This window comes from Drosophila santomea, chromosome 2R, assembly GCF_016746245.2.
Source record: "Drosophila santomea strain STO CAGO 1482 chromosome 2R, Prin_Dsan_1.1, whole genome shotgun sequence".
Classification (NCBI taxonomy): Eukaryota; Metazoa; Arthropoda; class Insecta; order Diptera; family Drosophilidae; genus Drosophila; species Drosophila santomea.
Window position 1 is genome coordinate 7,436,675 of NC_053017.2, and position 23,900 is coordinate 7,460,574.

The following is a 23,900-nucleotide window of genomic DNA, read 5'->3' on the forward strand; positions in this document are numbered from 1 at the left end:
GATTTTCGTTATCAAAATTTAACAGTTATTTAGAGCCACTGTTAAGTAACCAAAGTCACCCTACACTGGGTATCTGTTAACGGCGAGCCTAACATAATGTTAGGGCAAAGGCACGGTCTGTTAGTTGTCAGCTGACTGCCAATCCAATTGGACCTGCTGCACGGCGCGAATTTCGATTGCGCTGCCCATTTAGATGTATTTAAACAAAAAACCAATTGTATTCGTTGTAAACAACACACCGGTGTAATTGTGAATGTGGCAGTTAATCGGTCGTGGATCGTGAGTGAAATTAAGTCGAAAACTGTCTGCAGTCGGCAGTCATTACAGCTGCGCAGTAGGAAAAGGCAGAAGAACTAACTTAACTGCAAAAACAAACAAACGCAGGCACTATGGCAAACATGCGGCCACCGCAGAAGTCCAAGTTGCTGAAGGTCGTCATACTGGGCGACGGGGGGGTGGGCAAGTCCGCCCTGCTCACTCGCTTCGTGTCCAACCGCTACGAGGAGAACAACTTCCACACCATCGGCGTGGAATTCATGAACAAGGACATAGTCGTCGACGGCGAGCGCTACACTCTGCAGGTGAAGTCTGTGGCAATAGTCCCAGTGGACTATTATGCAATTCAATCATTACCACTACCCAAGTAATACCGATATTGCGATAACTTTTCGCGCAACTCAGTAGAATTGAATTCTGGCCATTCTTATGGTGAATGCAACAGTTGGTCTGGCGCTTTTCCTTGTTTCGCGTCTATTTCATTTTCCACCACCTGATCCTTCCCCCCTCACCTTTCCGATCCACCGGCATTTTGTTAATGCAAGCACTTGGAAAGCGAACAACGATTAAGCCTTGTTTTCCATTCCCTTCCATTCGCGGTACAGTGGAAGGCAGTGCGTTAAACGGCAAATAAATAAACTGGATAAAACTTCTCTTTGACTAACAAAACATTGAAAATTATATTTTTGATATGACTATACAGTTGTAGAGCTCTCTAGTATAAGCTATCAGTGGTTATCTCCTAAACTAAAAAAATAGAAACAATTGCAAACAACTGCAATTTGAGTAGTTTTAGTTTGTTGCTTACCACTGTGGCTGTACCTACGTCTATGGGGGTATCTGTTCCATCTGCCCCATGCCCACTCACACACATGTGGGCATTGGATTTCTACTCAATTAGCGTTGAGAACGGAATGGCATTGCAGAAAACAAAAACTGAAATAATAACAATAATGACAGTTTCTCTATTCGGCAAATAAGCGAGAGACTTTGTTTCATCCGCCGACGCGGTTTCCGTGCTCAATCTCATCCGTATCGTAGTTGATTTCCAGTTGTAGTTGTTGTTGTCTTCGAAATTATCGAACTAAATGATTTTCACAGTTCGCCAAGCTCGGAAAACTCATGAATATGCAGCGCGTCTCAGTGAGTAAGCAAAATCCAGACAAGGTGTCGCAAATCGGAATAATGCTTCTAATTGAACCAGCGCAGATACATTATAGAAATGGGGGACTGATATACATATGTATATGTGCATATGACTAATTCCACGGGAATCTCGCATAGTTTGCTGGAGTCCAAGCTGTAGTTTTTTCACAGTCCGCTGGGCCGAAGAAGAACTTGGCAACAAGTGGCTTTTCCTATGCTGCAACAATTCAAAAAGACTGGACATGTTGTACCGCCTATATGTATATGAGAACATTTGGTTGCCATGGGCAGCACACTCGCCCCAAAAGGTCATTCTACTCATGGTTTTGGAGGCCAAAGGGGTTAGCATTAGATAGTCGTTAAAATATCCCTTGCTAATAACAAATAGCTTAAACAAAAAGTGCTAGAGATACAAGTTACACTACTTAAAACCTCTTGCGTATATTGTTCTTCAAATATGTATGCTTCTTGTAGCTGGTAGGCACTGAGCAAATTCAGATTCAACGAATTATTTCCCGAGCAATTTGCTTATCACCACCTCCTTATCAGTCCAAAACTAAATATTTAATTAACACACAAGAAATGCCAGTAAACGTGTTGATTTAAGTGAGTCAGTCATACAAACACTCCGATCTTGAACCCAGAAAGTGTTTGTGTTTGTGTTTGCTTCTCGGTGAGTTTACTCCTAACCGAATGCAAATTTCAATTGAGCGCTAGTTGACTCGCCAATTCAATCAGACTTAATCAATTGATGCACGCCTTTAATTGGAATTTCCCCAAACTAGATATGGGACACCGCTGGCCAGGAGCGATTCCGGGCGCTCCGCACTCCGTTCTACAGGGGATCGGACATCTGCCTGCTCTGCTACGCACTCGACGATCGGGACAGCTTGAAGGGATTGGGTCTGTGGCGCAACGAGTTCCTGAACTACGCGGATGTGGACCAGGACAAGTTTCCATTCATCGTGGTGGGCAATAAGGTGAGCCAGGCCTCCAGAAGGAGCTCATTTTAATGAAATTGTATGTTTAAAGATATCCTGTGAAATAGTCAACCATTTATGTTTGTATCATTACCATCTAGATTATTCACTTTAAAACACCTTTAAATTTAAGAACTTTCTTAAAAATATGAATAAATGTATTTAATTCTGCACTCCAGAACGACATTCCGGCGCAAAAGCGACAGGTGAACTCCGACGCAGTGCAGCAGTGGTGCGCGGAGCAGAAGGTGACCTGCCACATCGAGACGTCCTCGAAGGCGGCCACCAATGTGACGGATGCCTTCGTCCTTGGCCTCCGCCAGTGGCGGCACATGGAGTGCGTGGCGGAGGCGGAGCTGCGCCAGCACGGCGACACCATCGACCTCACCCGCCCCATTCGCCTGGTGCAGCGGCGCATCTGTTGCACGGGCGGAGGTGGCGGAGGCGGCGGCGGCGGAGGGCAGGACGCGGATGGCGATGATGCCGCCATGCGCAGCCCGGGCAAGAAAGTGTTCGGTCAGAAGCGCATCGCCAACCAGGCGCCATCCACCAATTATCGGCTATGAGCAGACAGACAGGAGCTGTCAGGGAACTTACGCTTAATTTAACCACTCACCCCGCCGGGTCGACCTTCAGATTCAATGCATTCCATTCCGCGGAGGGAAGAGAGCCTCAGACCAAAAAGTACCACCCAATGTTGATGGCAGTAGAGATTACGTCGTTGTGGTGGATATTCTAGGGGGACTATGCTTCACAGCGAGCTACTTAAGAGCGAACTTCTCTGTATACAGGAAAACTAATGCTCTAAGTTCAGAACATTACCTACATTTTCCTGAAAGAATCTACTGTTCACTTGCATTGCTTTAATACTGGAAAATTGGATTCAAATGCAGTAATACGTCTTTCTAAAATATTATTTTGTTATGTTATGTTATTACCGTAGGGAATACTCTTACTTGTTAAACAATCATATATGGCGCTACCGTAACCAAGTGTCTTGAGAAAAGCAAGCTTTAGGTGTCTAATACACAATTTTTAAGGCAATTAGAATGTTTACATTTTTGTCAATGTACTAACTACCTTTTTCTCTGATATATTGCATAAGTTCGGAGTGCCTTAAGTGTATTTATATGATATTAAAGCTGGGAACAACTGAATAAACTAGAATGCAGCACGTCTTTACAAAAGTCTGTTTATATTTCAACAATTGGTTTAATGTACATTAGTAAAATGATATAAATACGCTTACCCCGGATTAAAAATAATATGCATGTAGGTATAACACTTCTTCTGACTGCGATCGACACTCCTAATCCGCGATCCTAATTAAGACTAAGGCAAACTCTAGGCGCTACTCACTAACAGGACAAGCGTAAGGTAGATCGAGTGCTTAACTATAACGCGTGTAGATTTAATGTGGAAACGAGTGGAGTTGATTATCACGGGCACAGGTCACCTGGCCACAGATCACTTCTTTTTGTAGCCGTACGAGTTGATGGTGTCGAACTCGGTGTCGCACTTGAGCAGCAACTGGTACCACTGGTCACTGTCGATGCGGCTGGCCTCGCGGAATCCTCCGTAGGCGGCTGGCAGGCACTTGGGCGACATGTACTTGTGCAGGGACTCGCGGTCGGTGCCGTGGAAGATGATCCTGCTGCGCAGCTTCTCCTTGAGGAAGGGCTTGAAGAGGGCGAAGACCACCTGGAAGATCTTCGGCTGGTTCACGATGTGGATGGCCTTGATCCTGAGGGGCACCGAGTCCTGCAGCCAGTCCACAATTCGCTTGGCGAACGGTGGGGTAAACTGCCATGTCTGCTGCAGACTAAGGCCATCCATGTCGAAGATCACCACAGCTCCGCATATCTGCGTTTCCGGCTCCAGCATAGCCGCCTCCAAGAAGAGCACGGCTCCCTTGAACACCTCATCCAGGGTGACCTGCTTGTGCTTCCAGCGCTCTGCAATCGGGGATTGCGAAAGATTAATCTACAAACTCTACTACTCAGAATCTTAAAATTCAATCGATCTAACTAATTTGTTTAATCTATTTCGTGTACTTACTGCCCAGTTCGAGGACCAAAATTCGGCGACCCAGTTGATCTCGGTTGGGGAAAACGGTGAGGATGTTGTGCTTGAAGATGTTGGCCTCGTTCGACGGCTTCAGGTCGGTGTACACATCAGCGTGCTTCACCTTGAAGGCGTAGTACCGCTTAATCTGTTAGATATTTCAAAAAGCAATTAGTGACGCTGCCAACTTGGGCTACCACACAAGGCTCACCAGATCCCGAGCACTTTCCGGGTAGTACTTGCAGGGCCGCAGGTATCGGATCAGCCACTCCTCGTTTCCCTTGGGGTACAGCAAGTCCGTCTCCGCTGCAAGCAGATCGCTAATATTAATCCAATGGCCTTAATGCCTAAATTCACAACTATACTGACACAAAGTTGATCGAGCCACTCGGTTGCAATTAAAAAACAATAGTAATTTGTTTATGCAACCTAATTCTATTGAACCACAACTTGTTATTAGTGACACGAAATCGCCAGCTAATGATATAGAACTACTCGTTCGAACGTAGTGTACAAATACGGGTAAATTATTGGATGCAGGTTAAGTAGGTGTACGAAATTGAAGGCAGAAGTGCTTTATCTACCAGATCACTTAAACTCAAGTTTAAGATCGGCAGTTCGAGTATCTTGGAGAAAACGTACATATGATAGACATGAAAGCTAGCTAGAGTCTCCACTAAATAGATAAATACATAGTTATTATGAAAATACTATATACTATACTATATATCCTATAACTATCAACCAGCTGTAATGCTGTTTCAGTAACTTTTAGGAGAGCTCCACTGATACAAACGACTTTTAATAAGCCCATTCCTGGTCATATCTCACCCTCTAGAAGTCGGGCCAGTTCCTTGGCGGCCTCCTTCTGCCGCTCGGGGGTTTCCCGGAGCTCCTTGATGGCCACCTCCTTGCCCTGGGCCGTCGGCTCGCCCAGCTCGAACTGGAGGGTGTAGTCGCCCACCTGGAGCGTGGGCAGTTGGTCGATGTCCGACAGCATGGTGGGGACTCCTGGAAGAGAAGCGGTGGGGATTAGCGTCAGTCAATTAGCGTTAGCTTCTGTACTTTGAGCTGGAGATACGGGTTTTCGCACTGGGCGCACTTGGAACCTCGACTAAATAGCCAACTAAATAACCTGAGCTAACTGACATCGATTGCCAATTAGTTGGCATATACTCGTAATGACTGCAGTGCGAGTACTTCACAATTACTTACTCATTTCGCAGTTGCTGCAGCTCTGGCTCAAATAAAATTATTCTGCGATTATATTAAGCCGTAACTTTTTCAAAGCGGTTCGCCTTTGTGTGATTTCTGCTTTTCTGTTTGCCAAATGCAAAAGTGTTCCCTCTATTTATAGGAAAGAGCGTAGAAATTCAAATTTTTTAGCGAGACACAAGTGACTCGGAACCGGCTCAACTGCATTGAGTTCCTAGACCTCCCCGCCGATGGCCGGATATACATATACTTATCGATCACCTGGCCGACCTTCACCTTGACATTCGCGAATTGATTGAAACGAAAGAAGAAGCCAGCGATTCGCGGAGATAATGCAATTCTTCATGAGAGCAGATCAGTCGGAAAATAATGTTGGTTCAGTTACCTTGAACTGAATTCTGGACTGAATGTGACGCGTTCTACTTGAACGAAATTCTAGTTGGGCAAGTTTTTGAAAATACGAGTTGATCGAGATGCTCAGCCAGGGTCTTCGAGTATACACAGTGGTGGTGGTCAGAAATTAGCGCTTTGGATTTTCCATCAAATCAGAAATTAGCGCCATAAATTTCCCGTCTGGTTGCGCAGAGCAGCTTCAAGTGGCTGGCTCGAAACAAAAGATTAGGAAATTAGCATCCGAAGCGCTGACATTGAATATTTCTACTAGTTTCGATTAGATGGGCCAGGTGATATGATTTCGCATTCATAAGTGACGATAAGCACAAGAGTTTACTCAGTCGCTAGTGTTGTGTCTGCGAAAATACGAGGATCACCCAAAACACAACACAAAACAACACAAAACAACACAACACAACCGAAACACGACCGAAACTTGTTTGGCTATAAAGGTATAAAGGCTAACAGTATTCCGAGAGATGGCCCAAAAAGACGGCTGCGAGTGACGCGTGCAACGGAGCTGAAAGCCCAGATGAAACTGTTGCGGCCAAAAGCGCGAGTCGAGACTTTATGCCAGGCCAAGAACTAAACTGGTATTGTGAGCAGAGCGCCAAGAGAGTGGGTGCTGGCGATCTATGGGCAGTGCTGCCGAGGGGGTTTGTTTCCCGACATAGCCACTTGGGTTACAAGGGGTCTCTTAAGAAGTAGGCTTCGTTCCAACTTCAGTACTTTGAAGCAGCAAAACAAAGTTATTTCAAAATGAAAGCATATCCTTAAGCACTTTGTTGCTTGGTTGTAATAGTTATAGTACATATATAGTAATCATAGGTAATAAACAAGCTTTTGTCAGCTTATAAAGTGGTCAGCACCAGCTGAATCTGAACTTGAGCATGACATTCACGTGCGTCGAAAGAGCGCGGAGTCGAGAGATACAGATACGCGGAGACGGAGTTTGCCTAGGAGAGCGATCTCCACTGGGTGCATCGTCATTGGGAAATGATGCCACCTCAAGCCGGTTTCAGTTTCGGTATCAGTATGAGTATCAGCTTCAGTTTCAGTTTCAGATTCGCTTTCAGCTTCAACACTTTCCGAGCCGCAGCCTCGCCTAATTTATTCGGGTTTTCTGCGGGCAATCAAAAGTCCCTTGGCATAGGCATTTCCCACGGCGACCCTGAAGACCGTGCTCCGAGCTATCCGGTTTCAATGCTGCCCAGCTCCACGCCAATTAGGGCTTACACCTGTTCGGCGAACTTACACCTGGGGTCAGCCCAATAGCACTGTCACTCGCAGTTGGTGAACCTTTCCGAAGCATTCCCACTATTTGAGGGAAAATTCATGACAAATTCAGACAAGTGATCGAGTGATGAACACACGATTAAGTTCGAACTTAACGACACCATATCAGCTGAATTGCTCATATGTTCCTATTCTGATGGCCCCATGTGTAGTGGGAGTGCGAGGCATATTTGGCATGATTAACACGTCCCAGAGCTGAGCACCCTTTGCGTTGTGGACAGCAAATGATGCCCGCCCGGTTTTGGACAAATCGGTTCAATCGCACGATCGCACGTGCGAAGACTTTGGCCATTCATGGATTCGCGCTACGATGATAGATACTCGATGATAGTGGATGGATGGAACTCTCGATTTCATTTTCATTGGCTGTTCGTCTATTTTCGTTGGCCATCTTGAAGCCGATGCTGACGAAAACTGGGTGGTACAAGCTGCGAATATGCTACGAATATACTGCTACTTACATACGTATATAAATAGGTGAGGACAAGTTACTCTGGGGTTAAGACCCATTGCAATGCCAACCTTGGCCCTTCGGTTTTTTGCAAAAAGTGGGAAAAAACCCTACATGAGAAACCTGATTTTGAAGAACGTGACAATGGCAAGGCAAAAGTGCTTTGACCTTACTCAAGAGATCGGTAATGGATTATTACATGAATACTTGCTTGATGCCCAAACAATGCCATCTATATCGAAAGGCAGTAAAAGAATTGCTTATAACGGAAGGTAGTCGTTCATTCTGGTCTTTCTATTCAAAGCATTTATTTATTTAATGCCTTTTCATACTGTTTCTCGAACTACGTGTGACTTTGGATTACTAACAAAAAAAGTTGTTAGCAAGCTGGTGCATAACTTTTCTACCCACTGTAGGCATTACATTATACATATGTATGTATGTTGACTTTAAGTTGTTAACAAACTGGTGCATAACTTTTCCACCCACTGTAGGCATTATACATATAATTTATATATGTACATATGTATGTACTTGTGCAACGATTCCACTGGAGAGGAGATAATTCTAAGGAAAGGCACATAGTAATAGTTCACTAGTGCTCACCAAATCGCGGCGCCTCCGGAGGAAACTCAGAGGGCAGGCACCTCATCGCGGATGCAGTGGTCAGCAAGGTCATGACGCTGCAAGTGGAGCACAGAGCACAAGATACAACTAACAAAAACCGTCGAACACAACCGGTACACGGCACATGCAAATGCGTAAACCGCACGTAAATAAATTAATATTTTCCAAGCTGCTTGAGGCGGGAGCATCGGTGGGTAAATGGGCCAATGTCGGCGAGTTACTGAACTTTGTCTCAAATTCTCGACCGACGAGTGCGAAAAGGGAATGCTTGCAAAAGTACGAGTAATGAGGAAAAGGCAATGCGAAAAACACGACGGGCAGTGATGAGTACTGCTAGACAGTGATACCTCGTAAATAGCTGCTGATCGTTGCTATGAACATATGTGTGACCAACGTAGTGAAAGGGATCTAGTTAAGATATTTACGTATGTAGTTAGGGTTATCCCTACAGTACAGTATCCACTTTCTAGCGAGTAACGTAGCTATAGGACTGCCTAGAACCCACCACTCAGCACTCTTATAAAAAGAGCCACTAAGTGCTTTCCATTTACTCACCTTGGTCGAATAGAATCGGCTAATCCAAAAGTAGTGGCAGATGCAGTAGGAATCCCTTGGAACTCCCTTTCGACACTGAAATGTATATCTAGTGAGCTGGGGCCGCGTTTGAAGACTGAAAATACAAAGCTGCTTGTCAAATCGTTTTATAGCCGCCCCTTTTATGTACTGCATGCATTGCACATACAACAAAGTTATAGTTATCTAGATATACATATGTATATATTATATATGTCGGTCGGAATAGTCGGGCACTTGTAAGGCCAACGCGACTTAATAGGTCATTATAAGCGACCAGATTGGAGTAAAGAGCGTTTAAGATCACGTCGCGAATCGCCGAATGGGATCTTTATTTTTTGGATTGTTTTGCATAAGTGATGTTTGCAATTGTTCAGCGAGCTCAGCATAAATTTTATGTTTTTCCATTGTTTTTAGAACCTTAAAATGTAAAAACAAGTGTGGTATTTCTCACGGTGCACAGAACTCAATCGATTTTCTACAGTAATTAACATTATTAAATAAAATGTTTTAGAAGATACACTGAAAGTAAGTGAGAACAACACATTTGAACACTTTCTTCACTTTTCGTTCACTTTTCAAAATTTTGTACCCTATACCATCTTGTTTATACCACTTTAAGAACTGGAATTTAGCTATTTTATTGTACTGCTTATTTACTGCTTTATTTACTGCTTATTGATCGACGCTTCACTCAATGGCTTTGAAAAATGCAGTACTTTCAATCACGAAATCCACTTTTCTATGTTTTTAAATTATATGTACTTTGTAACATTATTTACTGCTTAGCACTTTCGAGAAACTCACTGACACTGGCGAATAGGACTTCCTATTCCACATATTCTAGAACTTAGACCAAGGAATATTTTTATTTATCGTCCATACAACATTGTTACACTTTCGTAAGCGCGGCCCAGAGAAGTGCAGGTTCTAAGTGTTTCGCACAGTGTATCGTGGTTGATCTTCTGAAATGGTTACGCTACTTGGATGCAATTAGACTTGAACTTTTGAACGCTCCGTACACAACTAGTTTAAAGACTAATCGCCACTGTGACTGAGCAAAAAACCTGTTTCAAATCTCTCTTACACAGGTCGTAAGTCGTAAGTGTGGTCAGCTACACGGATGTGTAGTTATTACTTTGACTACCACTCTCGTTGGGCAACAACGCGGTTAGCTGGCGTACAGGAGGTAGGAGGTAGCTAGTACTTTCGACTGGCGTGTCCGCGTTTCACGAGCAAGTGATCAACTGACGGGGGCTGTGGGTAATGCGAACTCATTTGCTTTAAGCTTCAAGCACGAGCCATTAATTAAGTATTTCACTGCTCGCTGTTTCCAAACGTATTTCAATTCCTTCACTTTCTTGCGCTAGCTTGAGCCCATTCTGCGTGACGAATCGCCAATTCGTCGGCCAGTCAGCCGATCACCTTCGAGCACGGAGCTACGTCAGCCTTTAAAGTCCGGCGGAATTTCGTTGGGCAGCCAAGTGCAATTAGCTTTGTCAAAGTACAGAACGCTGAGAGTTAAAAGTAACCCACTGATGGCATTAATCAATTTACGAATACGCAATCCCAGCGACAGCTGTTGATACGCACAGCGCGCTTCACATGTGGACAGACACTCCATTATCAACTATTTACATGCATTTAATTTGAATGTCAAATTCAGATTTATGGCCTAGCCTATGAGAGTTACAATAAATGAGAGTCGTTTGCATATGAATTTACACTTATTAATTCTACGTATATCGATCTATGGCCTACATCATCTATTCATTCCGTTGTATTGTCGAGTATAAAACGTAAATTTGACTAATCATACAGATATTGTGCAGACAATTTTTGCTAGATATTGCTTACGATGAACAACAAAAGCGTTCTCGTATGTTTTATACGTTTAAAGCTTAGACTACGTACAAAAGGTTTGGGTTAGTAATATGTCAACGATATTCACTGCTAAAGTCTTAGGTAGCGCTTAAGTGTACGGATTAGTTACTCTTAAGTACAGATCAAATCTATGTGAAGGAGAGTTACGTATTTACAATACAATTATCGGAGACTCCTGGTTAGATCACTGGAGTCTGCCGAATCCTCGCTCTGCGACTCCGTCGCCTTCTCTGCAATCATTTGGGCCGAATCTTCTCGTACATGAACTTCTGCACATGCTTGTTGTCTGGCTGCATGAGCTTCCTCTTGTTGAATTCGAATTGGTTCAGTGCGAACTCGTACAGATCGTTTTCCATTTGCCAGATTTTTGTCTTTTGTATGGCTTTAATTGTCGATTCGCTCGGCGGCAGCTTGGAAGATGTCACCCGCAGATGAGATTTGTTTGAGTTATGATAGTGCTCCCGAAAGCCGTGAAAAATTCTGCGAAAATAGCAGGTCATTAAAGCAGCTGGAGTATTATAAAAAGACAATGACAATTGGTTGGGAGGCACACCTTGGGAGGGATCTCTCTAGCAAATCCACAAACTCGTACATCTGCTCAGTGACTCCGACTAGGAAGTATTCGTTGACTAGATTGCGCTTGGCCTGGTCCAAGGCCCAACTGCTGCCGGGTTCCCAACACTCGGCTGCATGGCCACAGAAAAAAGGTATCTGCAGCCACATATTTTTGGGATCACAGTCGGGTTGCTTCTGCACCACGCACTCATCAAAGGTCTGCAAAAAAGTGTAAGGATTTTGGTTAAAAAAAAGACCATCCCTTGGTGCACTACCTACAATTTTATTGCCCGCCTTCTTGCGAACTAAATTCGGTCGGTAGTTGTCGCCAAAGCGTAGAAAGTAATAGTAGGAGACCAGTCTGTCGAGAGGTTTGCGCACTAAATTTATGTAGATGGGCTTGTGGGCGATTTGGAATCTGAAAAAGAGGAATGCTTTTAAGACGGGGTCTGCTGCCCTGAATAGATATTACGTACTTTGAGAAGTCTAAGAAGGCCATGTGGCCGTGATACAAAGCTGGCTTCATCTCGTGCCACCTGGAAACATTGCGCACGAATTGGATTTGATTGGGGAGCGAGAGGACGTGCATGTTGGCAGTAACATTAATGTGCAACACATGGAATTTGTTGGGCTTGCAGAGATCGTATGCTATGTTGACAAAGCTGGTGGATCCTGTTTTCGGAACGCGATTGTAAAGCACCACCAAGTGCTCCTCGAAATCAAAGTCATCGGTGCTGGACGAGGCATGCTGATCTGGGGTAAGGGAATCGCCCAGTTTGGACAGCGGCTTGAAGGCTGTACAAAATAGGTAGTCGGTGTTAGAGTGGACTGGGCTTAGCCTAACTACTGGACTCCACTTACCATGTTCCAGGCGAATCTCTGACCAAAGCAACCAGTAACCTGCACAGGTGACTGCGCACAGGGCTATCAGGATCAGCCAGTAGGTGGGTCGCAGCAGAATCCACATCTTTAGCAATTTCCTAAGCATGCCTCGTGTCGGTTTGCCCTACAGGTCAGCACGGCAGCTCATATCACCCGATTTATTTAAGCATTATCTCAGGCCGTTGTTTTCCTTGTTTTTTTTCTGCAATCTACGACGTCGAGCAGTGTTGGTTAGCAGTAGCTCGGCAGTGTTGCCAGGCACCGAAATCTGCAGCTGCAGCTGAGATGAGTGTTGACTGGCGATGGTGATTAGTGATGGATAATAGCTAAAATGTGTAGCTTAAATAATTTTATTTAATTTTCAGCTTACAATACTTAAATTAATTTAACATTGAATTTCTAAATTTTGCGGTCAATAAATATGACTTTTAAATAAAATATTAAACGCAGAAAATATTTTTAGTGCAATGGCAACTAGATTTGTATCAGACCATTTCGCCTTTAGCATCGCTTCTGCGATTAGTGTGACCACCTATGCCGGCAAATAATACCAAACAATGCCAATATTGTAGCGCCCATTTTTGCGAGGTTAAAATAAAATTCGCAAGCCGGCTGCAACTGCAAAGTACAGTGCCATTTAAATATTAAATAGTTCCACTTAAAAGCAGGCGTCATCATGTCCTTTTCCACCTTTAACTTCGCCAGCATGGCCGCTCAAGTGGGCCAGGAGCAGGGTATTTCATTCCAGGACAAGGCGCTGACCTGGGACACAGCTGCCGATGGTGAGTTGAGGTGACGCTTTGTGTGCTCCGTGCAGTGGCTATATTAAGGCTTTCTACAGTCCAGGATGTGGTGGATGCCCTCAACAAGCAGACTACCGTGCACTATCTGAATCTGGACGGAAACACCCTGGGCGTGGAGGCGGCCAAGGCGATTGGTGAGGGTCTGAAGCGTCATCCCGAGTTCAGAAAGGCGCTGTGGAAGAACCTGTTTACTCGTCGTCTCAAAAACGAGATTCCGGAGGCCCTTAAACACTTGGGAGCCGCGCTAAATGTGGCGGGCGCTAAAATGACTGTCCTGGATCTCAGCGACAATGCCTTGGGACCGAATGGCATGCGCGGCTTGGAGGAGTTTCTGCGGTCCCCGGTCTGCTACTCACTGCAGGAGCTGCTTCTGTACAATTGTGGCCTGGGTCCCGAGGGCGGTAGAATGCTGTCCAAGGCCCTGATCGATCTGCATGCCAATGCCAATAAAGCGGGCTTTCCGCTCCAGCTGCGTGTTTTTATAGGCTCACGTAATCGCCTCGAGAATACCGGTGCTATGGCCCTGGCAGCCGCATTCAAAACCCTCAAGACCTTCGAGGAGATTGTTTTGGAGCAAAACTCAATTTACTTCGACGGCGTCGAGGCCCTGTCCGAATCATTCAAAGAGAACCCCCATCTGCGAGTGCTGAACATGAACGACAATACTGTAAAGTCCCAGGGAGCGGAAAAAATAGCAGAGGTTCTTCCCTACCTGCCCATGTGAGTCGGTGGTAAAGAAGTTGATATGAGAGTGTTATTTGATAACTTTTTGCTTTGTAGGCTTCGTGAATTGAGCTTGGGAGACTGTCTGATCAAAACCAATGGCGCCTACCACTTCGGTGAGGTTCTGGAGAGCGCCAACGATCAACTGGAAGTTGTTAACTTAAGTTTTAATGAAATCAACAGCGACGGCGGTTTGGTGTTGGTGAACGCTATGCGAAAGAAATCCAAGCTGCGCATCTTGAACCTAGATGGCAATAGCTTTGGCCTTGAAGGCAGCGAGCAGATAATCAACGAGATGAATAAGTTGCCAACTGCTGCCGCACTGCAACCGTTTGAGGAAATAAACTCCGAAAACGACGACGATTCGGGAGATGAGGACGAGGCTGAAGACCAGGACGAAGATTACGATGACGAAGAGGACTACGACGAGCACGAGCACGCTAACGATACTACCGAAGAGGCAGACGAGGACGACGAGGAGTACAACAACGAGGCGGAGGATACTGCCTATATCACCACGAATGCCTACACGACCAAGGTTAGTTTATATTTCGGAGTACTGTCCAAATGGTATAAAACTCTTAGTAAAACAACATGTATGTATTGAGTGAGAAATAGAGGATGTTTCGAAACTACTTCGAGAACTCCATATTGATAGTATTCTCCAAGTTATTCAAATTTTCATAGATTAGAAATGTAAAATTAATAATTTATTGTAAATTAAAACAGCTCTTTAACGACACCACCAACTCGATGGCCAGCAATACTTTTGCAGTCGCAAACAAGACGATTAGCCAAAAATGCACTCCGGAGAAGTTCTGTTTGAGCCAAACACCCTGTTCCCAGGAAGATTTCGATTCGCTAGATGAGGATAACAAGCTTGAGGCTTTGCAGTCGATTGTCAACGTAAGATATTTTTAAAAATTAATAAATAACTAAATTTATAACAAATCTATTAAAATTACTTTATATTTTTGTACAGCAATTCACCGGCGACAACCATTTGCTGCTGCTCGTCTTCACCACCTTGAAGTGCGCACATTTGTCGCAATCCTCGAAAGCTGCGTTGGATCTGGCCATCTCCTTGTACCAGGCCACCTTTGACTACGCCATTAAGACGAAGCAGGAGACCCGTGTGCTCAACTATGTTCTGATGCAGCTTCGTTTGTTGCACTGCGACCAGACATTCAATTCGGACTACGATGTCAAGAGCTGTCGATTTGCCCTGCGCGAGGCTCTCAAACAACCAACGTTTGCCAACGACAACATTAAGAATTCCTTTAAGACTTTCCTTGAGAGTGTTGAATTGTAAAGAGAATTAACAGATTTGTGTATCTTTGGAGAATAAAAACGTATTATTCATATCCGATAGCACTGCTTTGATACCAGTAAAGACCATTAACTATTAAAGTATAGCCATTAGGCAAAATTGATTTATTTACATGAAGAAAACTTTTAGGAGACTACAAACTATCTTTATGAAACATGTTAATACATCGATATTATGTTTGTAAATTCCTCTTGGTGGCTTTCTTGCTGCTCTGGAACACAGAATCAGCTACAGTAAACGAATGTAGCGAAGTTCTTATCTTAAGTTAAAAACACGAAATATGAAACATTGACGTGAATATCGAGGAGAACGTTGAAAGATTATAAAATAATAAACAAGCGTGGCGAGCAAGTCCGCACATAAAAGCGCCTCCTCGAGATTCTCTCCGGATAATGATGCTGATTCCAATAGTCGATTCCCTTGCTAAATACTTCGATAAATATCTTGTACGGCAATTGGTTACTCAACAATTGAAATCAGAATCATCATCGTCATCAAACTCGACATCATCATCATCACTTTCAATTACAGCACGCCGCTTCTTGGGCGGAGCTTTCTTCTTGGCTCCTCCGCTGCTCTCATCCTCTCGAACTCGCTTGGTCGGACGTTTTGGAGAATCATCATCGCTGGCATTGGCGTCATTATCAGAACCCAAGTCCTCCTCATCCGAAAACAGCGAGCTGTAGTCTATCTTCTTACTGGCCTGTCGACGTCCAGGACGTTCTGCACGAGGAGTAACTTCTTCAACATCATCGTCGCTCTTCTTCGCCTACAAAAGATGAAAATGTTAATTGACAATTAAATTGAAAAAATATTTTAAAAAAATGGGCCATTACTGAAAACTTACCTTGGCCTTGCTGAAGTCAATCTTGCTTTGCTTGAGCGCGCCGCCGTTCTCCTTCTTTTGCCGCGGCTTTTTTTCTCCAGGCTCCTTCTTGACAGCTGCCTTCTTGGCCTTGGGTGAGGTTTTTGCGCCGCCCTCGACCATTGCATCAAACTCGTCCACCTCATCGCCGCTAGCATCAGGTTCCGCTTTAATCTGCTTGCCCTTTGGTTCCTTCTTCACTTTCGGCTCCTTGGGTTCTTTGGGTTTCTTCGGCTCTTTGGCCGCTTGAGCTACCTTGGCAGCCGCTGCCATTTTCTTTATGATTTCATCGGTGACCTTAAACTCCACCGGTTCTCCATCGGGATCAGGAAATACGTCTCCAGCACCCGCTCCGCCTCCCAATGACTTCACCTTTCTGCCCTTAGCTGAAACAGACTTCTGGCCCTTCAAGGCCTTCGCGGTCTTGAGATTGATTCCCTGCTCTTCTAGGCGCTCCTTCTCCTCTACTTCATTTAACTTCGACTCGAGAGCATCCAAATCATCCAGCCAAAGCAACTCTGGCGTTTTTTTGCGCAGGTTTTCCAATTCGGCAAGCTTGGCGTCGCGCTGTTTGAGCAGCTCGTTCTTCTTTTCCTCTGTCAACATCCACATGGACATTCCCAGAAGGTAGTCGAACTTTTTGACATCAGTTAGCTTCTTAAAGGCCTTTTCTGGATCGACTTCCTTTTCCTTCTTAACCTTTGAGCTGACACTGGGAGCTGCCTCCTCCTCTTCGTCGTCCTCCTCATTAGCTGGCTCGGCGTCTTCCATTTTGATGCGGCGCTGCCACTCCTTGACGGGATCGGGGCGGTATCCACGCTTCAACAACTCATCGCACATGGCCTTGCGCTGTTTGTTCTCCACCACCAGCTTCTTCTCGCACTTCTCGAGAATAAAACGCGCCTGATCACTAAGGCGATCAGCCTGCGCCGTTAGCTGGCCGACCAAAAAGTCCTTCCGGCGGGCGTAGTACTCGCGACGTAGTTGGTAGAACTCTTTAATGATATCGAGAGAAGTAGGGAAGCGTCGCAGACAGTTGTTCTGGTCGAAGGCATGCATCTGGTTAGTCGACAGCGTCGTGGTAAGTTTGAACACACGGTGAAAGCCACCTTCCTCGGCTTGAATGCGCTCAAATTCTCCAGTTGCGAAGGTGATCACAAAGCGAACGGTGGTGTCTGTATGATACTCCCTGTAGTCCGAAACAATAGCCTTAACCTTTTCGGTGCCGTTCGCCAAAGGCTCCAGCACATTTTCTTTGTAGTTTTGCGTCCAAACGCCCACAGGAAGTTCAGTGATTTCTACACGGTTTCCTGGCAAAATTTGTATGTTACCAGTCTGAACATAACGACCATCCGACACGTACTCCATGCGTCCTGTAAAGTTCTTGTACCACGGATGCATCACTTTTGGCTCTTCTCCGTTTATCATCTTTCGTAGATTGTTCATTATCTCACGAGGATTGTGGTTAGATATCTTCGTGGACCATCCAGTTCCGATACCCTCGGCTCCGTTTACCAATACCATTGGTATAATGGGGAGATACCACTGAGGCTCGATCTTTTGGCCATCGTCCACCTGGTAGTCCAAAAGCGGATCGTCCAATGGATGGTATATAAGTCGCGTCAAGGGAGACATTAAAGTGAAAATGTAACGAGCGCTGGCACAGTCTTTGCCTCCCGTCAAGCGGGTACCAAATTGACCGCGAGGCTCAAGCAGATTAATGTTGTTGGCACCCACAAAGTTCTGGGCTAGATTCACGATTGTCATCTGCAGCGAAACCTCTCCGTGGTGGTAGGCCGACATCTCGGCCACCGATCCGGATAGCTGGGCTACCTTAACCTCACGCTTGTCGTTTCTCTTAAAGCAAGTGAACATCACCTTCCGCTGACCCGGCTTCAAGCCATCCACCAGACTAGGAATAGAGCGTTCATTGTCAGCATTCGAGAACAGCACCAACTCCAGATTGATAAAGTCTGCATAGGTGATATGTTTGGTGCCCTTAGCGTAGAGATATCGCTCTGGCAAACCGAGCTCCTTGCGACGCTTCACCTCGTCCATGTGGTTGGTAAGCCATACTTTCCTAGACTCGATGTGTTTCTTGGAGAAGGCCATGACGATGCTTTCATCATCCACCGATCCATCGTACTTAAATAAGATGCGATGGCGTTCCATATCTTGGAAATATTCTTTCGCCTCCTTGGAAGTCGAAGTACCCAAACCCTTATAGTACTTGATATTGTACGTATGGTGATTAGCTGTATCATTTTTCCACTCCTCAAACTCGGGTAGCGAGTAGAAAGATAACTCCTCGTTTTTCTTTGTTGCTTTCACAATGGGTGTAATAAACTCTTCAAGGAAGGGCAGACGCAAAAGCTCTGGCCAATTGGTGTGGATGAAGTTGATTAGGAGACCCTTGATGTGGGAGCCGTCCTGATCCTGATCTGTCATGATCATCACTTTGCCATAGCGCAGTGTTTTTAGATCGTCTTCCGTGAGATACTTCTTTTTGTATTGCAAACCGATGATCTTGCACAAATTGTTGATTTCGGCATTCTCCGAAAGCTGCTTGAAATTAGCTTCTCGCACATTTAGAAGTTTACCCCTAAGAGGGAACACGCCGTAGAAATTTCGGCCAATAACGCCCAGACCGGATACAGCCAAGGACTTGGCTGAGTCTCCCTCGGTCAGGATGAGGGTGCAGTTAATTGAGTTCTTTCCACCGGCCTCGTTAGCGTCCTCCAGCTTGGGAATGCCCTTGATCTTGCTTGACTTGCGACCGCCCGTCTTGGCAATGTCATTTTGGGCCTTGAACTTGGCCCACGCCAGCACAGACTCCACGATGCCAGACTTGGACATGTTGTTGATGAACTTTTCTGAGAGGGTGCACTTGGAGCCGAACCCTTTTTGTTGCAGAGTCATGTTCTCCTTGGTCTGCGAGTCGAAAGTGGGGTTCTCTATCAAACAGTTGACGAAAACCCAAAGATGATTCCGGACCTGAAACGGCTTGATGTTGATGCCACCTGGAAGAGATTAAAAACAAGTATTAGTTGTAGTTTAAAGCCATACGCATTAAGTTAACACTACCTTTGTTCTTTTTTTTTAGAACCTCGAGAAGTTGCTTGATGAGATTGTCTACCACATGGTCCACATGCCGACCGCCCTTGTAGGTAGCTATCGAGTTGACGAACGAGACCTGTTGGAAGCCGCGATCCGAGGGACAGCAGGCCACCTCCCACCGCTCGTTGGCAACCTCGTGGACTATCTTGATCGGTGGCCCAGAGTCGTCGTCCGAGCTCTTGACGTGCAAATCAATATAGTCTTTGAAGTTGCGTACAGAAAGTTTGTTGCCGTTTAGGAAGACGGATACGCCCTTAGATGAGGCGGCCACATCGTAGGCGCGACGCGACATCAGAGCCACAATGTCTTCATCGAGAGTCTCCATCTTGAACTTGGCCAAATCGGGACTGAATGTGATGCGAGTGTAGTCAGTGCCATTGAAGTCTTTGATCTGTGGGTTTTTTTGAGGATTAGATAAATGTCGTAAACAATGAATGGTATTTCCTTACCTGCACATCGGATGCTTTTCCCATATTGTTGCCCCAAGTCTGCTTGAAGCTTTTCCTGTATTCCCTCGTGGCCGTTTCCACGGTGAAGCTGGTGGAGAATATGTTGCAAAGCTTCGCTCCGTATCCGTTCCTGCCGCCAGTGACCTTCTTCTCATCGTCGTTGTAGTTCGACGAGGTCAGCAGATGACCAAATATCATCGTGGGCACGTACATCTTCTGCTCCTTGTGCATGGTCACCGGAATACCCTGTCCGTTGTTCCACACGGACACAATATTGCGCTCCGGATCGATGTCGATCTTAATGGTGTTCATGCTCTTGTCGCGCTGCTTGTTATCTGCCGCATTCACAAGGATCTCGTCGAAGATCTTGTAAAGGCCGGGCACGAAAGAGATCTCCCTCTGCACCATCCGGTTTTGCGAGTTGTCGTACACCCACATCAGCTCCTTGGTGAACTCCACGGAACCGATGTACGAGTCGGGCCGCAGGAGGATGTGCTCCAGCTGCGACTTCTTCTGGTACATCTGTTCGATGGACATGGCCTTGTTTCCGTTCTCCATGATGCTACTGCCGCTGTGCTTAAGCTGGATCTTCGAAGGGCAAACAAAAAGCGTTTGTTAATTACTGAAGCAACTGTACGCCGAACTGTTTCGAGCCATAGCCTTAGGTACTATTTATGACTTTGTCTGCGTTTTGCAAAGTAAAAGAAAACTAAAAGCGACCAGCAGAAGAATACAGTGTCCATCAGTCGGTCAACAGTAGCTATTATTAATATTAATATTAATATTTATTAATAACAAATTTTCCGATGGCAACCAATCTGTTTAATAGCCACTCAATACGGATGATGGTTGTGCAATGGTATGTGGTACTGCTCTTCACAAATTTTTTATTAATGAATGCACACTGTACCCACGGCGGAAAAAAACAACGCGCGCCCGCGCAATGAGTGAATTCCGTCCAGACAAACGCAGGAATGGAATGGGACTAGGCCAAGTGGGAATACGTTGGCTGCGATATATGGAGATTACCGCAGACGAACTGATAAATTGCAAATAAAGTATTATTTCGCCTGGTGCTACTGTACTGGGAACAGATTCTCTGCACACTTTGAAATAACAGCCCTGTCTTTTTTGCGGCAACGCTTGGCGTGCGCCCGTCTGTGAGCGTAAGTGTGCGTGTTTACTGGCGTTTGCCGGTAATCAATGCTATTTAATAGTTTTTCTTAAGGTTTCCAAAGGGTTTTCACTTTATTGCAACACATTTAGGTCTACATGTAGGTTCGGCTCTGATTATCCACGAAACTATAGTTTTTTAAAGCCTAACATCAGCTAATGAGCTATCTATACCGGTATCGCCATTTTTAATTTGCAAGCGACGATGCCGAAAAATTGCTATATCCATCATAATAATGGATTATTTGACATGTTCTTTACGCTTTTCCGTTTAACCCACTTCCACCCACATGATTTGACAATTCCTGCTTACCTGGTTAAAAAATTGCAAAGATTCTGCTGCTTTTTGTTGCTGCCGCCGACAACCGAAGCGCGGCAAAACTCGATGTTGCAGGCGATAAACTAGGCGGTGCACTACAATTTTCGACTTGTATGTGCCCCACGCGTCTGCTCCCCTGTGCTAACACTTGTACAGTTCGCAACTAACTATTAAAATACCCACAGCACATTTAATAACTTTTCACAACTGACAACAAATGAGACCGAAGTGGTTTTAGTGCTGGCAAGGCGCACAAATCGATGTTTAAACGACTTTGCCATCGATAATTGTAGTTTCAGTGTTGTGTTGGATGGTGTCTTTGCTAAGTTAGACTGCTAGCTGTGGTGGGTGTATCTGCTTAAAGCGTGATCGCTGAAATCACGATTTTCAGTTCTGTCTCAATCACGTTGATGAGTACAGCAACCGTTATTTCTGAAAATGATTAATTAAATAAAACAATGTATTTTTTTTTATTCTCCACGCACCCCGCACCCCGCACCGCGGACCACAGGACCCCGCACACCGGACCCCGCACCCCGGACCCCGCACCACGGACCACGCACACAGGACCCCGCACACCGGACCCCGCACACAGGACCACGCACACCGGACCCCGCACCCCGCACACCGGACCGCGCACCACGGACCCCGCACACAGGACCCCGCACCCCGGACCCCGCACACCGGACCGCGCACCCCGGACCCCGCACACCGGACCGCGCACCACGGACCCCGCACACAGGACCCCGCACCCCGCACACAGGACCCCGCACACCGGACCGCGCACACAGGACCCCGCACACCGGACCCCGCACCCCGGACCCCGCACCACGGACCCCGCACACAGGACCCCGCACCCCGGACCCCGCACACAGGACCCCGCACACCGGACCCCGGACCCCGCACACCGGACCCCGCACACCGGACCCCGGACCCCGCACACCGGACCCCGCACACCGGACCCCGCACCACGGACCCCACACACAGGACCCCGCACCCGGCACACAGGACCCCGCACACAGGACCCCGCACACAGGACCCCGCACACCGGACCCCGCACCCGGACCCCACACACAGGACCACGCACCCCGGACCCCGCACACAGGACCCCGCACACAGTACCCGCACCCCGGACCCCGCACACAGGACCCCGCACACCGGACCCCGCACCCCGCACCCCGGACCCCGCACCCCGCACCCCGCACACCGGACCCCGCACACCGGACCCCCCACCACGCACACCGGACCCCGCACCCGCACCCCGTACCCCGGACCCCGCACACCGGACCACGCACCCCGGACCCCGCACACCGGACCCCGCACCACGCACACCGGACCCCGCATCCGGACCCCGGACCCTGCCACGTCCACACTTTTGAAAAATGTTTCGATTTTTTTTCATTTTTGTATTAGTCTTGTAAATTTCTAACGATTTGCCATAAAACTTTTTGCCACGCCCTCTCTAACGGCCACAAACCGCCTAAAGCTGCCACGCCCACACTTTTGAAAAATGTTTTGATATTTTTTCATTTCTGTATTAGTCTTGTAAATTTCTATCGATTTGCCAAAAAACTTTTTGCCACGCCCAATCTAACGCCCACAAAACCGCCAAAAACTGTATGTGCTGAAGACTCTCCTTCGCACTTCGCACTTAGCTGAGTAACGGGTATCAGATAGTCGGGGAACTCGACTATAGCGTTCTCTCTTGTTTTTGATTACCTTAGGCAACACTATTAATAAATATTATTGATATACTATTAATAAATATTATATTAATAAATATTATATTATTATAATAAATATTATATATACAATAAAGATAATTTTCATATCCCTACATACATAGCTACTTCGGCATCTAAAGGTAGTTCCTCCCCTAAAGAAATAACCTTTTTTGGGTTTATATTCCTTTTTTAAAGCTACGCTTGTCGGAAGTAGTATTTTTAAATATTGTAATTAACATTTAAACTATTTTCAAGGCATAATAAATGGGTATGGAAATAAAGGTTAGCGAGAGATTGCAGTCCAATTTAAATTGTATTTAATTATAAAACATTTAGCGTCCCATAGGCATGCATTGCATGCTTATTTTCCCATATCAATGTATAATAATTGATGTTCCTAACTAAACCGAATGACATGAAAAACTAAGATTTCAGCTAAATTGGCAGTTGAGCAATGAAATTTCGCACCGCTGAAGTGCAGATTGCTTTCCAATTAACCACCTGGTAATATGAATATTTCAAAGCCAATTGCCCAGGCAGTCAGAGCCAAGACCATGGCTAAAAGCGAACAGGTTTTCTTTCTGCCATTTTGACTGACCTTGCCCAACAAGACGTCATGAAGGGGCATGTTTCTTCCCATTCCGTTGCGATTTTCACTCCAGCGCAGAAACATGTTTTCTGAATAGTGCGAACCATGAAGAACATTCTGGATAAGCATTTTTGTTTCGTCTGAATTACTCGGAATTTCTGCACCCTTCACGCAATGACGTCAACTGAGCTCATTGAACTTGCACAGCATCAAATATCATCCAGAAATATTCTCTACTCCTCCAATGCTGTTAATTCTCGTCTGACAAGCATCAGCTAAGATCTCTCTATTTGCGTAGTGCAGTTTGTACCCTACCAAGTTGGGAGTTTCAGCTGATGCATGGCAAAATTCTAAACAGAGTGAATTTCAGTTCATTGCGGAGGCTTTGAGGAATATTAATGCACTTGCGCCCATACTACAACTAAAATTAATAAGCACTTCAGAGCTTCACATTCTATGATTTGAC

At 45.7% G+C, this 23,900-nt stretch overlaps 5 protein-coding genes and 1 long non-coding RNA gene across 9 annotated transcripts; 3 read left to right on the top strand and 3 right to left on the bottom strand.

Moving 5' to 3' along the window:
- Positions 1–128: 128 nt before the first annotated feature.
- On the top strand, positions 129–3,589 carry LOC120446217 (ras-related protein Rab-9B). The gene is made up of 3 exons (XM_039627075.1): positions 129–581; positions 2,208–2,402; positions 2,582–3,589. Exons 1-3 carry the CDS (start codon positions 390–392, stop codon positions 2,966–2,968), a joined length of 774 nt encoding a protein of 257 aa, XP_039483009.1. The 5' UTR covers positions 129–389; the 3' UTR covers positions 2,969–3,589.
- LOC120446216 (alpha-tocopherol transfer protein-like) lies at positions 3,579–10,247 on the bottom strand. 4 transcript variants are annotated; one of them, XM_039627072.1, is made up of 6 exons: positions 10,109–10,247; positions 9,004–9,118; positions 5,298–5,477; positions 4,678–4,772; positions 4,461–4,614; positions 3,579–4,357 (listed from the first exon to the last, which is right to left on the bottom strand). In XM_039627072.1, the coding sequence occupies exons 3-6, from the start codon at positions 5,464–5,466 to the stop codon at positions 3,870–3,872; spliced, it is 906 nt and encodes a 301-aa protein (XP_039483006.1). In that variant the 5' UTR covers positions 5,467–5,477; positions 9,004–9,118; positions 10,109–10,247; the 3' UTR covers positions 3,579–3,869. The 4 variants fall into 4 exon arrangements, with proteins under 4 accessions (XP_039483006.1, XP_039483008.1, XP_039483004.1 ...); XM_039627074.1 differs by lacking the exon at positions 10,109–10,247 and having other exon boundaries at positions 9,004–9,132; XM_039627070.2 differs by lacking the exons at positions 9,004–9,118; positions 10,109–10,247 and adding an exon at positions 8,428–8,655.
- Positions 10,214–10,741, top strand: LOC120446218. The gene is made up of 2 exons (XR_005615837.1): positions 10,214–10,333; positions 10,392–10,741. It is a non-coding gene; the product is annotated as an uncharacterized LOC120446218 (long non-coding RNA).
- On the bottom strand, positions 10,645–12,752 carry LOC120446215 (heparin sulfate O-sulfotransferase). The gene is made up of 5 exons (XM_039627069.1): positions 12,322–12,752; positions 11,937–12,255; positions 11,740–11,878; positions 11,459–11,679; positions 10,645–11,385 (listed from the first exon to the last, which is right to left on the bottom strand). Exons 1-5 carry the CDS (start codon positions 12,446–12,448, stop codon positions 11,142–11,144), a joined length of 1,050 nt encoding a protein of 349 aa, XP_039483003.1. The 5' UTR covers positions 12,449–12,752; the 3' UTR covers positions 10,645–11,141.
- Positions 12,753–12,895: 143 nt separating this feature from the next.
- LOC120446213 (ran GTPase-activating protein) lies at positions 12,896–15,232 on the top strand. The gene is made up of 5 exons (XM_039627068.2): positions 12,896–13,124; positions 13,184–13,865; positions 13,926–14,406; positions 14,598–14,774; positions 14,851–15,232. Exons 1-5 carry the CDS (start codon positions 13,019–13,021, stop codon positions 15,178–15,180), a joined length of 1,776 nt encoding a protein of 591 aa, XP_039483002.1. The 5' UTR covers positions 12,896–13,018; the 3' UTR covers positions 15,181–15,232.
- Positions 15,233–15,273: 41 nt separating this feature from the next.
- Positions 15,274–21,357, bottom strand: LOC120446212 (DNA topoisomerase 2). Its single transcript, XM_039627067.1, has 5 exons — positions 21,116–21,357; positions 19,630–20,217; positions 19,148–19,571; positions 16,046–19,083; positions 15,274–15,967 (listed from the first exon to the last, which is right to left on the bottom strand). The coding sequence occupies exons 2-5, from the start codon at positions 20,185–20,187 to the stop codon at positions 15,662–15,664; spliced, it is 4,326 nt and encodes a 1,441-aa protein (XP_039483001.1). The 5' UTR covers positions 20,188–20,217; positions 21,116–21,357; the 3' UTR covers positions 15,274–15,661.
- Positions 21,358–23,900: the final 2,543 nt, after the last annotated feature.